The sequence below is a fragment of the Drosophila novamexicana genome, unplaced genomic scaffold (assembly GCF_003285875.2).
Source record: "Drosophila novamexicana strain 15010-1031.04,08,12 unplaced genomic scaffold, DnovRS2.1 tig00000644-arrow-pilon, whole genome shotgun sequence".
Classification (NCBI taxonomy): domain Eukaryota; kingdom Metazoa; phylum Arthropoda; class Insecta; order Diptera; family Drosophilidae; genus Drosophila; species Drosophila novamexicana.
Window position 1 is genome coordinate 567,745 of NW_020824814.1, and position 14,544 is coordinate 582,288.

Below are 14,544 nucleotides of genomic sequence, written 5' to 3' on the forward strand. Positions count from 1 at the left end.
TCAAGTCTACGGTATGTGGCATGCGGCATGACGAGGCAACCACTTGATGCGCTCGCCTTGCCTTGCCTTGCCTTGCCTTGACAATGTGCTGAAAGTTGGGCCCAAGCGGCAGAGTCAATAACAGATAAATGGCAATTTCTTTTGCTTTTGCGGCTCTGCTTTCGCTCCGCTTTGGTTCGCTTTGGGCCACCATTGTTTGCGCTTAGAGAAAAGCAAACAACGGGTGCGGGGTGGGCAGTTTCTGTTTGAGCAGGAGGAAGTCAAAGTTAGCTACTTGGCTATTAAAATATGCGGGCACAGCCACAGCACAACACACACGTGCGTGTGGAACAGGAACGAGCTGATGTGATAAACGTAATGGCTACTGCTACTACTCCACTTTATCCCCTTCGCATCCCAATCAAAGTGATTGCTGCTGGCCAACAGTTGTGTGATGGATTTATAGCAGATGATTCTTAAAGGCGCCTTTAAAGACAGCAACAGGCCATTTCTCGAAATGAATGAATGAATGAATTGACTGCATGAATGGAGCTTGTGATTTCTGTTGATTTCCGTCTAATTAAGTTAAGGCAGCTTCTGAGCAAGGAATAGGCATAACTGACTGCCAGATGAATATATACTAGACACATGCACTCGGCCAAAAGGCAAAGTACTTTTGCAAGTCACTGTGTAAAAAGGGAACCTGGTTCGCCTGAGCAGATCATTTTCAATTCCTCATGCAAAACATTTTGCCTGAGCCCAAGTGGAGAAAGAAATACTTCATTTCATATTTATTTATTTATTTCTATATAAAAATTAAGTGCTAAAAGCCTTATTACAACAGGATGTACTTTCTCTTAAAGTACACAAAGATTGCGTATATTTCACTTTTAGATACCTGTCTCATTTTCCGACATAGAATCTTGTGCTTAGGTATGACTACATATCTGAGTGCCACACTCAAGTCCTAAAGGTTTCATAACGATCGGACCTCAAACACCGAAGTTAATGAAGAACTAATTTGACTTAATGTGCGATTAATGAAAGAAGAAGCGCAGCTGAATGTTTTCAAAGGGTTCAGGGTATTTCCCAGTCGTCTAAAGAGTTCTAGTTTGTTTCCTATTCAAGTTGCGAATATTCAAGAGCAAAATATTTTTTCTCAGCACTTGGAACTGGATTTCCTCCGAGTGTGCGAGAGCTTGTGCGAGTGCTTAGATGGACGTGTTGGTTGGCTTTCACCCTTTATTCAATCTTCATTAGGCCCGTCGATATACAAGCACAAATTAATTATACTTTCTTTTTTGCACTTTGCGTTTTCAGCTGCTTCTTCTTCTTCTTCTTTTGGTTATCTGCGACTACTTATCTAATTATCTCTGGTTGGCAGCCTTTTAAGCACTTGCTTGCTTAACTAAATAATTTTTTTTTCGAAGGATTTAACTATTATTATTATTATTATGACTATTATTATTATTATTATTATTATTATGATTATTTTTTCTTGTATATGTTTATTGTATTGAATCAAAAGTATCATACATTTATATTACAACACAGTTAAGGTGGTATTTCACCTAGCCTGGTTGGGTCCTCGGACTTTATCGTGGCCGAACGTCAAAGGCGTCTTCTTTGAGCAAGGCTGCATCGTCACGTAGGTAGTCGGCGGGCTCTGTGGCGTCTCCTGTGTCGTGGTGGGAGCAGTTCCTTAAAGGAACTTCTCTCGAGCCTCCTGACTGCACACCTCCCAGCGAGGTCTGTTGTCGCTGCCAGCGTTCGTTGTATCGTTTGGCGAATGCTTCGACTTGGCTGTTTATAGTCTCCATTTTGAGGTCTCTGTGCAAGGTAGAATTTCTGTCGTACCAGTCAACATCGGTCATTTGGCGCAAGGCAAAGTTTTGGAGTGTCTGAATCCGTCTACGATTTGTATGAGATGCAATTCCCAAACCTGAATACCGTACCTCCAAGTTGGCGCCAACACGACTTTGTAAACTGCTAGAAGATATGTCGAAATTCTTGGTATAATTGTGGAGTATTTAACGCTGGCGAGGTTGAACCGGGCTGCGAATTCGAGTCCAACTTTTTTTAAATTTAATTTGAAATGCCTAACGAGCGCATCTCGAAAGCTTCATTCGGTGTTGGTGGAAGTTGATATAGGGTATCCCCAAGTCGAACACTTGCGACTCTTTGTTCTTGTGCTTGTTTTATCTTAAGATTTCTTTCTATAACTTGGCTGTTAATCGAAGTTTATTTTTCATTTATTTTAGGCATATGCTATCCACCCTCTGGCGCCAGAATTCGAATGGACTAGGGCTTCCATCCGCCCTGGAACGTGCCGCAGTGTGTCCGACTGTGTTGCAAGCAACAGCATTGCAATTCGAGATACTCACCCCCAAAATAAATAATATTTCTGAAGGGTATGCGCATGCGTGCAACTTGTCAACCCCCAAATGCAGTTCCCAGCCAGCGCCAGAACGTCGACTGGTTGTAAACAAAAACAAGTTGCAAGCGTCGAGAGAGAAAGGGGGTGAGAGAAAGTGAAAGAGAGCACGAAATGAGTGAGCACTGGAGCATGCTCCTGACAGCTGAGGCTCGCATAAATTTCCCAGCTGCGAGAGGCAAAGACTTTAGCTTTGGAGTGGACGTCAAACTGGGCTGAAGTACGAGAAATCGACGTCAAGGAAATTATTGATTAATTCAGTTTTGTAGTGAAAAAAAGTGTTTCGGCTGCTTGGGGAGATGTTGAATTAGTCGCAAATCTCAAGTTCAAACTCGAAAGCCACTAACCACATAGTTAGCCTCAATTTGTAGGCGTGGCAGCTGGACAACGCGATGGCCGACAGCGAATTCGAGGAGTTCCGCAGGCCCATCTTTGAGCCACACGCCATAAGCACCACATTCGGCAAGAAGAAGACCACACATGCATTTTACTCGTAAGTGAAAAGACCACTTGAAAAATCAATTCAAATGCGGGCGAACACGTGTGCTCGATTCCCATTCTTGACTTGACCCGACCCCGGACGCAGTCAACCCTCGGGGCAACAGCTGACCCAAGGATGGCAAGGATGTGCATCGAAAGATTCCATTGCGTGCTTATGCATGTATATATATATATATACAAATACATATGTGCTTGTATATAAGACGTGTTACTAGCAGGTCTCAGATGTTCCGGATTTTCATGTTCATACCTTGTCAAAGGCTTACTTTGATGATTAATGTTTCCTTTAGAGCTTTGGAAAATGAATTCAAATCACACTTCATCAAAATTAAGCTTTCAACCAGACAACCTTGGAGCCACATTTTCCATCCAAGGCAGCGGCTTATACAAATTTTCACAAAGACTCTTGATAATGATTTTCATGCCAATCAGATGCATCGCGAAAATATTTAAGTATTATTTATTTATTTTATCTTTCATCCATTTTCCACCCATGCGGGTGAAACTTTTCGATCCCCTCTTCGCATCTTTATTACAACCTTTATGGGTAAAGCTGTGCCTTGTTCATCAATCAATCAATCAGTCAATCAGTCGGTCAATCAGTCAGTCTGAACAAATACGCCTTCTTCTTGTAAAAACTTTAACTAATCTCACAATTACCGCTTCAACCCCACTTTTGTGCAGTCTAACACCCAACGACGATCTTGAGGATTCGAATTCATCCAAAAGCGATGGCTCCGACCAGGAGGATGGCATTGCCGATGGCAAGCTGCAGCGTCAGGTGGAGGACGATGAGTTGGGCGATGGCCTTAAGGTCACGCTCTCCTCGGATGGCTCACTCGATACAAACGACTCGTTCAACTCGCACAGGCATCATCCATTGAATCACCAGGATGCCATTGGTGGCTTCTTAGGCATCAACGGGCTGACCCCAGTTGCTGCTGCTGTCGTGTCAGCTGTTGGCCCAGTTACCAGCACGGAGCAGCTGTTGACACCCAGCGCTGCGGCCACGCGACGTCGCCGCAAGTTGCCAGAGATACCCAAGAATAAGAAATGTAAGTAGGCTGGCAACTAGAGCGCTGCATCGACTAATTCACTTGCATTTAATTCGGATACTCAATCGAACCAACCAACTCGAGCTCCCTATTCTCATATCGAACTAAGTAGTGTTCGCATTAACGATTTATTGAACACGAACACATTCAAACAAAGTTCGAACTGCTCGAGTCAGCAACATGTTTGAGCTAATAAAACTCGAAATGCTCGAGTCAGCAACATGTTCGAGCTAACAAAGTTCGAACTGCGCTCGAGGTAGCAACATGTTCGAACTGCTCAACTCAGCAATTAGTTAGAGCTAGCAAAGTTCGAACAGCTGTCGCGTCTACAACATGTTTGAGCTAATAAAGCTCGAAATGATCGAGTCAGCAACATGTTCGAGCAATCAAATTTTCATTCAATCAACACGTTTTATTGGTTCGAGTATCCGAAACGCAACGTCTGACTCGATGCATGGCTCTGGCGGCATCCAAGCCACTATTTTAGTTACTACCCGCATGCCTGGTTAGAGTTTCCCCTTAGCCCCACGTAGCTAAATCTAATCTACTCATGGCCTCGTTGCAGCTTCCATTTTGCACATTTTAGGTGGCGCAAATGCCTGCACTCTGGCGGATGAGTTCCGCATGGGAGCAGCAGCTGCGGCTGGAGGGGGAGCTGGAGCTGGAACTGGAGCTGGAGCTGGCGCGGCTGGCTCTTTGGTGGCGCCGCGCACGAATCAGCAGCGCTCGTTTCTAACGCTCAAATGCGGCTATCTGCTGGACGAGGACTCCAGCCCGGACTCGGAGCGTTTGCAGAGCCTGGGCGATGTGGACAGCGGCCACAGCACGGCGCATTCGCCCAACGATTTCAAGAGCATGTCGCCGCAGATCACGTCGCCAGTATCGCAGTCACCCTTTCCGCCGGTCTTTGGCGGCGTGCCATTCGGCCAGCTGGAGATGCTGGAGGCGACACACCGGGGACTGCACAAGTTTGTGCCGCGACACCATGACGAGATCGAGCTGGAGATCGGCGATGCCATCTATGTGCAAAAGGAGGCCGAGGACTTGTGGTGCGAGGGCGTCAATTTGCGCACCGGCCGACAGGGCATCTTTCCCTCGGCCTATGCCGTCGACTTGGACTACAACGAGTTCGATCCGACCGTGCAGCTGGTCAAGAAGGAGCGCTACCTGTTGGGCTACCTGGGCTCCGTTGAGACACTCGCCCACAAGGGCACCGGCGTCGTCTGCCAGGCGGTCCGCAAAATAGTCGGCGAATACGGCAACTCGCCCACGGGACAAACGTGCATTCTGGAGGTATCCGATCAGGGCTTGCGCATGGTCGATCGCTCGGCGCCAAACGTAAGTCACAATGTTGCCATATATATATACTCTAGAGTCTTGCAAACGTGGCAAACGTGGCATTCGTGATTTGATTGGAATGAAAATCTTCTTGCTTTTAAACGAATGTAACCAGGTATCACAATTTCGAATTGAAATACCGACTCATACAAGTTGAACAAAATGTAAGTTTTTGAAGCGGCAACTCAAACCTTTGAGTATTGAGTTTGAGTTGAGCAGAGGATACACATATATTCGAAAGTAATTCCAGCTACTTGCGAGTAGTGGGTTAATTCGGAAGACTGCTCGCCTTTATTGCTTATTCTTCCAGCTACTTGTTTGTTTTCGTTCGGTTTTCGTTCAAATTTTCGTTGTTCGTTTGTTCGTTTGTTCGAGCGGGCACCCAACGAAACGAAGCTTGAAACGAAACTGAACGAAGACAACTTAACTAATTTTTTCGGTATTCAAAGAAAAAGTTTGCCAGCAAATGTATTCGTGCATGGCTCTAGATAGACTATCCATTTCTCAAGTTCTCCTTCATACTCTTTGCAACAGAACAAAAAGGAGAAGAAGCCCTGCATCGATTACTTCTACTCGCTGAAGAACGTCTCATTCTGCGCCTTTCATCCACGCGATCATCGCTTCATTGGCTTCATCACAAAGCATCCGACAGTGCAGCGATTCGCCTGTCACGTCTTCAAGGGCAACGAGTCGACCAGGCCCGTCGCCGAGGCTGTCGGGTAAGCTAACCAGAAATAATAACCATCTATGATCCTAACTCAAGTGCATACAATTTCTCGCAGTCGCGCCTTTCAGCGTTTCTATCAGAAGTTTATCGAGACGGCTTATCCCATCGAGGACATCTACATTGAGTAGAGAGAGAGAGAGATGAGAGGAAAAAACAAAAAACGATACTTAAAATACCGTATATAGTCTATATTTTTTGTGTGATTATTAATATAAATCAACAAAATTGTTTGGTCTTCGTCAAAATGCTACAAAATCACACACACACACACAAACAGAGACAAAGTGAAAAACCTTAAAACCTTTCAAATAATATCATGCAATAATAATTAAATAGAAAAAAAGAAAGAATCTTAGCTCTATCTAAACTCTCCCGGATAACTCTCCCGTCATATTTGTTCGCGAAATTCTTCAAATTGTAAATAATTCATTTCGGTTCGTAAAAAGCACACACAAAAACGAAATACACACAAAGAACACAGCGATTAGACAATTTAAGTGTAACTTAGAGAGAGAGAGAGAGAACCGCTAAAAATTCAATTAAAAAATCAAATATAATTAAAACGTGACTTCTTATAGCAATATCGGAATATATATCCATGCACAAACCAGATGATATGCTGTGCTCCTTCAACTTTTCGCGTCAAATGGAGCTGGCTATAAAATACCCAAAAAAAAACAACAATAAACCATGCATTACACTCAGAGATAAAGTCCAGCAACTTTTAAGTACGATCCAAAATTTCTTAAACTTGTTTCAAGTTTTCTTAAACTGTAAGTACGACCTTTTTATTTATTTACTTTAATTGAAAATAGTTTAATTAAGGATTTCGTACTTCCTTCGGGCAGGTCAGTTAATTTAATTTAATTTAATTTAAGTTTATGCAAATTCTTTTAAGGCTTTTTAACTTCTTCTTTTTTTTTAACAATTTCTTTAAGCATTAAAATCCAACAGAAGAAAGAAATGTTCGGTAGGTAAACTTACAGATTCTTTGAAGAATGTTTGACTTGAGTACAGAATTTTTCTCTGAGTGTACTGCCTGTGTGGCCAAAGTAGTATAAGCCTTGAGCTATCAAGAGAGTCTCTCATCTGGCTTTTGTGCAAGTGTTAGATATATTTATATCAGATTTTGATTTCTACAGAAGTTAATTTAAACAAGGCTCACTCCACACGCAAATTTTCTAGTATTACCTATTATTGAAAGCCCAGTTCTAAGATGTGTAAAACAATTATATATAAAGACGAATATATATGTACTTATACAGAAAACAAAAGGAAATATATATATATATATGTATATAAACAGATTATGTTATATGCTGAAATGACTTTTAAACAGTCGGGACTGCCCGACTAGGAGATACCCTGAACCTAGACTCTAGATATTGTTTCTTTCTATACATATGCTAAACTACGAGTCTTGATTAACTCCGGTGTTTATAGTCCGATTTTTATCAAATTTCTAGTGCTTAAATATTTCATATAAAAGCTAGTATATACCAAAACGCTAGGCTTTAATTAAAACGAGTAAGAGAACTCTAATCGGTTTAAAATGAATACCAAAATGTAACAAATCGGGGTCGGTTCAATAGTCAAAAGTTTTCTGTTTATCTCTTTTGAATATCTCGGATAAATAACGTCTGATTTTGGAATATTCTACCTTTTCAATCAAATCAAAAATCGACGGGTTACATCAAAGTTGTTGTCCAAAAAACGATTCGTCTGTAAAATCAACCTTTTTTGATGATTTTATGGAATATTTCGGCCAAATATTGTTCGATTTTGGAATGATATACCATTTTTGACTCGTAAGGATCAGTACTATCGATAGGCATCAAAGAAATCAAAATCAAAATTTTGACCAAAATCGACCAAAAATCAAGTGGTTACATCACGTTTTTTTTCAAAATCGAGGTCGGTTCAAAAATCAAAACTTTTTCGATGATTTATTTTGAATATCTCCGGTAAAAATCGTCTGATTTTAAAATGTTATACCTTTTTTAATTCGTACGGATCCCTACTATCAATTGGCATTCAAAGAAATTCAATATCGATGGGCTACAAAAAATAATTGACCAAAAACCGATTTGTTTTCAAAATCAACCTTTTTTGATGATTTTTTGGCATATCTCGGCCAAATAATGTCAGATTTTGGAATTTTATACCTTTTTGAACTCGTAAGGAACAGTACTATCGATTGGCATCAAGAAAATAAAAATTTAAATTTTGACCAAAATCGACCAAAAATCAAGTGGTTACATCACGTTTTTTTTCAAAATCGAGGTCGGTTCAAAAATCAAAACTTTTTCGATGATTTATTTTGAATATCTCCGGTAAAAATCGTCTGATTTTAAAATGTTATACCTTTTTTAATTCATACGGATCCCTACTATCAATTGGCATTCAAAGAAATTCAATATCGATGGGCTACAAAAAATAATTGACCAAAAACCGATTCGTTTTCAAAATCAACCTTTTTTGATGATTTTTTGGCATATCTCGGCCAAATAATGTCAGATTTTGGAATTTTATACCTTTTTGAACTCGTAAGGATCAGTACTATCGATTGGCATCAAGAAAATAAAAATTTAAATTTTGACCAAAATCGACCAAAAATCAAGTGGTTACATCACGTTTTTTTTTCAATATCGAGGTCGGTTCAAAAATCAAAACTTTTTCGATGATTTATTTTGAATATCTCCGGTAAAAATCGTCTGATTTTAAAATGTTATACCTTTTTTAATTCGTACGGATCCCTACTATCAATTGGCATTCAAAGAAATTCAATATCGATGGGCTACAAAAAATAATTGACCAAAAACCGATTTGTTTTCAAATTCAACCTTTTTTGATGATTTTTTGGCATATCTCGGCCAAATAATGTCAGATTTTGGAATTTTATACCTTTTTGAACTCGTAAGGATCAGTACTATCGATTGGCATCAAGAAAATAAAAATTTAAATTTTGACCAAAATCGACCAAAAATCAAGTGGTTACATCACGTTTTTTTTTCAATATCGAGGTCGGTTCAAAAATCAAAACTTTTTCGATGATTTATTTTGAATATCTCCGGTAAAAATCGTCTGATTTTAAAATGTTATACCTTTTTTAATTCGTACGGATCCCTACTATCAATTGGCATTCAAAGAAATTCAATATCGATGGGCTACAAAAAATAATTGACCAAAAACCGATTTGTTTTCAAATTCAACCTTTTTTGATGATTTTTTGGCATATCTCGGCCAAATAATGTCAGATTTTGGAATTTTATACCTTTTTGAACTCGTAAGGATCAGTACTATCGATTGGCATCAAGAAAATAAAAATTTAAATTTTGACCAAAATCGACCAAAAATCAAGTGGTTACATCACGTTTTTTTTTCAATATCGAGGTCGGTTCAAAAATCAAAACTTTTTCGATGATTTATTTTGAATATCTCCGGTAAAAATCGTCTGATTTTAAAATGTTATACCTTTTTTAATTCGTACGGATCCCTACTATCAATTGGCATTCAAAGAAATTCAATATCGATGGGCTACAAAAAATAATTGACCAAAAACCGATTTGTTTTCAAATTCAACCTTTTTTGATGATTTTTTGGCATATCTCGGCCAAATAATGTCAGATTTTGGAATTTTATACCTTTTTGAACTCGTAAGGATCAGTACTATCGATTGGCATCAAGAAAATAAAAATTTAAATTTTGACCAAAATCGACCAAAAATCAAGTGGTTACATCACGTTTTTTTTTCAATATCGAGGTCGGTTCAAAAATCAAAACTTTTTCGATGATTTATTTTGAATATCTCCGGTAAAAATCGTCTGATTTTAAAATGTTATACCTTTTTTAATTCGTACGGATCCCTACTATCAATTGGCATTCAAAGAAATTCAATATCGATGGGCTACAAAAAATAATTGACCAAAAACCGATTTGTTTTCAAAATCAACCTTTTTTGATGATTTTTTGGCATATCTCGGCCAAATAATGTCAGATTTTGGAATTTTATACCTTTTTGAACTCGTAAGGAACAGTACTATCGATTGGCATCAAGAAAATAAAAATTTAAATTTTGACCAAAATCGACCAAAAATCAAGTGGTTACATCACGTTTTTTTTCAAAATCGAGGTCGGTTCAAAAATCAAAACTTTTTCGATGATTTATTTTGAATATCTCCGGTAAAAATCGTCTGATTTTAAAATGTTATACCTTTTTTAATTCGTACGGATCCCTACTATCAATTGGCATTCAAAGAAATTCAATATCGATGGGCTACAAAAAATAATTGACCAAAAACCGATTCGTTTTCAAAATCAACCTTTTTTGATGATTTTTTGGCATATCTCGGCCAAATAATGTCAGATTTTGGAATTTTATACCTTTTTGAACTCGTAAGGATCAGTACTATCGATTGGCATCAAGAAAATAAAAATTTAAATTTTGACCAAAATCGACCAAAAATCAAGTGGTTACATCACGTTTTTTTTCAAAATCGAGGTCGGTTCAAAAATCAAAACTTTTTCGATGATTTATTTTGAATATCTCCGGTAAAAATCGTCTGATTTTAAAATGTTATACCTTTTTTAATTCGTACGGATCCCTACTATCAATTGGCATTCAAAGAAATTTAATATCGATGGGCTACAAAAAATAATTGACCAAAAACCGATTTGTTTTCAAATTCAACCTTTTTTGATGATTTTTTGGCATATCTCGGCCAAATAATGTCAGATTTTGGAATTTTATACCTTTTTGAACTCGTAAGGATCAGTACTATCGATTGGCATCAAGAAAATAAAAATTTAAATTTTGACCAAAATCGACCAAAAATCAAGTGGTTACATCACGTTTTTTTTTCAATATCGAGGTCGGTTCAAAAATCAAAACTTTTTCGATGATTTATTTTGAATATCTCCGGTAAAAATCGTCTGATTTTAAAATGTTATACCTTTTTTAATTCGTACGGATCCCTACTATCAATTGGCATTCAAAGAAATTCAATATCGATGGGCTACAAAAAATAATTGACCAAAAACCGATTTGTTTTCAAATTCAACCTTTTTTGATGATTTTTTGGCATATCTCGGCCAAATAATGTCAGATTTTGGAATTTTATACCTTTTTGAACTCGTAAGGATCAGTACTATCGATTGGCATCAAGAAAATAAAAATTTAAATTTTGACCAAAATCGACCAAAAATCAAGTGGTTACATCACGTTTTTTTTTCAATATCGAGGTCGGTTCAAAAATCAAAACTTTTTCGATGATTTATTTTGAATATCTCCGGTAAAAATCGTCTGATTTTAAAATGTTATACCTTTTTTAATTCGTACGGATCCCTACTATCAATTGGCATTCAAAGAAATTCAATATCGATGGGCTACAAAAAATAATTGACCAAAAACCGATTTGTTTTCAAATTCAACCTTTTTTGATGATTTTTTGGCATATCTCGGCCAAATAATGTCAGATTTTGGAATTTTATACCTTTTTGAACTCGTAAGGATCAGTACTATCGATTGGCATCAAGAAAATAAAAATTTAAATTTTGACCAAAATCGACCAAAAATCAAGTGGTTACATCACGTTTTTTTTTCAATATCGAGGTCGGTTCAAAAATCAAAACTTTTTCGATGATTTATTTTGAATATCTCCGGTAAAAATCGTCTGATTTTAAAATGTTATACCTTTTTTAATTCGTACGGATCCCTACTATCAATTGGCATTCAAAGAAATTCAATATCGATGGGCTACAAAAAATAATTGACCAAAAACCGATTTGTTTTCAAATTCAACCTTTTTTGATGATTTTTTGGCATATCTCGGCCAAATAATGTCAGATTTTGGAATTTTATACCTTTTTGAACTCGTAAGGATCAGTACTATCGATTGGCATCAAGAAAATAAAAATTTAAATTTTGACCAAAATCGACCAAAAATCAAGTGGTTACATCACGTTTTTTTTTCAATATCGAGGTCGGTTCAAAAATCAAAACTTTTTCGATGATTTATTTTGAATATCTCCGGTAAAAATCGTCTGATTTTAAAATGTTATACCTTTTTTAATTCGTACGGATCCCTACTATCAATTGGCATTCAAAGAAATTCAATATCGATGGGCTACAAAAAATAATTGACCAAAAACCGATTTGTTTTCAAAATCAACCTTTTTTGATGATTTTTTGGCATATCTCGGCCAAATAATGTCAGATTTTGGAATTTTATACCTTTTTGAACTCGTAAGGAACAGTACTATCGATTGGCATCAAGAAAATAAAAATTTAAATTTTGACCAAAATCGACCAAAAATCAAGTGGTTACATCACGTTTTTTTTCAAAATCGAGGTCGGTTCAAAAATCAAAACTTTTTCGATGATTTATTTTGAATATCTCCGGTAAAAATCGTCTGATTTTAAAATGTTATACCTTTTTTAATTCGTACGGATCCCTACTATCAATTGGCATTCAAAGAAATTCAATATCGATGGGCTACAAAAAATAATTGACCAAAAACCGATTCGTTTTCAAAATCAACCTTTTTTGATGATTTTTTGGCATATCTCGGCCAAATAATGTCAGATTTTGGAATTTTATACCTTTCATCACGTTTTTTTTCAAAATCGAGGTCGGTTCAAAAATCAAAACTTTTTCGATGATTTATTTTGAATATCTCCGGTAAAAATCGTCTGAATTTAAAATGTTATACCTTTTTTAATTCGTACGGATCCCTACTATCAATTGGCATTCAAAGAAATTCAATATCGATGGGCTACAAAAAATAATTGACCAAAAACCGATTCGTTTTCAAAATCAACCTTTTTTGATGATTTTTTGGCATATCTCGGCCAAATAATGTCAGATTTTGGAATTTTATACCTTTTTGAACTCGTAAGGATCAGTAATATCGATTGGCATCTAAAAAATAAAAATCTAAATTTTGACCAAAATCGACCAAAAATCAAGTGGTTACATCACGTTTTTTTTCAAAATCGAGGTCGGTTCAAAAATCAAAACTTTTTCGATGATTTATTTTGAATATCTCCGGTAAAAATCGTCTGATTTTAAAATGTTATACCTTTTTTAATTCGTACGGATTCCTACTATCAATTGGCATTCAAAGAAATTCAATATCGATGGGCTACAAAAAATAATTGACCAAAAACCGATTCGTTTTCAAAATCAACCTTTTTTGATGATTTTTTGGCATATGTCGGCCAAATAATGTCAGATTTTGGAATTTTATACCTTTTTGAACTCGTAAGGATCAGTACTATCGATTGGCATCAAGAAAATAAAAATCTAAATTTTGACCAAAATCGACCAAAAATCAAGTGGTTACATCACGTTTTTTTTCAAAATCGAGGTCAGTTTACAAATCAAAACTTTTTCGATGATTTATTTTGAATATCTCCGGTAAAAATCGTCTGATTTTAAAATGTTATACCTTTTTTAATCCGTACGGATCCCTACTATCAATTGGCATTCAAAGAAATTCAATATCGATGGGCTACAAAAAATAATTGACCAAAAACCGATTCGTTTTCAAAATCAACAAATTAAAAATCGGCTTAAATTGGCTTAAAAAAAGTTGTTGACCAAAAAACGATTCGTTTTTAAAGTCAGCATTTTTTGAAGTTTTTGCGGAATATCTCGGCCAAACAAATTCAGATTTTGGAATAATATACCATTTTTGATTGATTTTTGATTAAAAAAAGAAAATGTAAATATTTACGTCTCACTTTTTTTGATAACTTTTTTCGAATATTTCGGATAAATTTCGTCCTGACGAGTCCTGTGTCAAATACCTCGAACGGACAAGGACATCTGGCCAAACAACATCAAAGTTGTCCTTATGGCTTGTGTGATCTTTTTAAAGGACATTAAATTGACCACCTTAAGGACCATGCTGATGTCCTTTAGCCAACATGTAGGCCTTGTCCCGCTTATTTAGAATTTGTAATCAAAAGGACGAAAATCCTTCAAGGAGCTGTGGAAACGAGATTTTTGTCTGTAAAGATAAAAGGCTGTAGATCGGCCGTATCCTTGCTGATCATGATGTCCATTTGCCAACCGTTAGTCCTCATCCTCCCAATTCAGAATATGTAATAAAAAGGACGATAGTCCTTTAGACAGCATAGATATGAGTACAATTCTTTCGAAAATTAACTAAGCCATAACTCGGCCGTATCCTTGCAGATCCTGACAAGTTCTGTGGCAAACAAATCGTATGAACAAGGACCATAAACTGTCCAAAGGACAACAAAATCGTCCTTGCCGTTCCCAAGATATGGCCTATTTTCTAAAAAGGACATTTTTTAAATAGCCATAACTCGGCCATATCCCGAAGGATATCGAAAGGATATATCATTTTGGACTCGCGAGGAGCAGGACTATCGATTGGCATTCAAGGATTTTCAGAATTCGACAAAAAAGTTCATCGAAATTTATCCTAGGGGGTAAGTCGCAAAATTGGCCAAAATCGAAAAATTCCGGGCTAACTTGGCC

At 37.1% G+C, this 14,544-nt stretch overlaps 1 protein-coding gene across 3 annotated transcripts in view; it reads left to right on the forward strand.

Moving 5' to 3' along the window:
- Window positions 1–14,544, forward strand: part of LOC115762938 (JNK-interacting protein 1) — a 109,968-nt gene that overhangs the window by 94,778 nt on the left and 646 nt on the right. Inside the window, exons 3-8 of one of the 3 annotated variants that reach the window (XR_004017837.1) lie at window positions 2,241–2,906; window positions 3,599–3,969; window positions 4,556–5,307; window positions 5,842–6,026; window positions 6,090–6,807; window positions 14,236–14,495. Coding sequence is in view for 1 of the 3 variants with exons in the window: in XM_030705318.1 (XP_030561178.1) it covers window positions 2,806–2,906; window positions 3,599–3,969; window positions 4,535–5,307; window positions 5,842–6,026; window positions 6,090–6,162 (1,503 nt within the window). In the remaining 2 variants the exon portion in view is untranslated. Of the gene's footprint in view, window positions 1–2,240; window positions 2,907–3,598; window positions 3,970–4,534; window positions 5,308–5,841; window positions 6,027–6,089; window positions 7,289–14,235; window positions 14,496–14,544 lie in introns of those variants that run through there. The other 2 variants (XR_004017836.1, XM_030705318.1) reach the window with 2 other exon arrangements.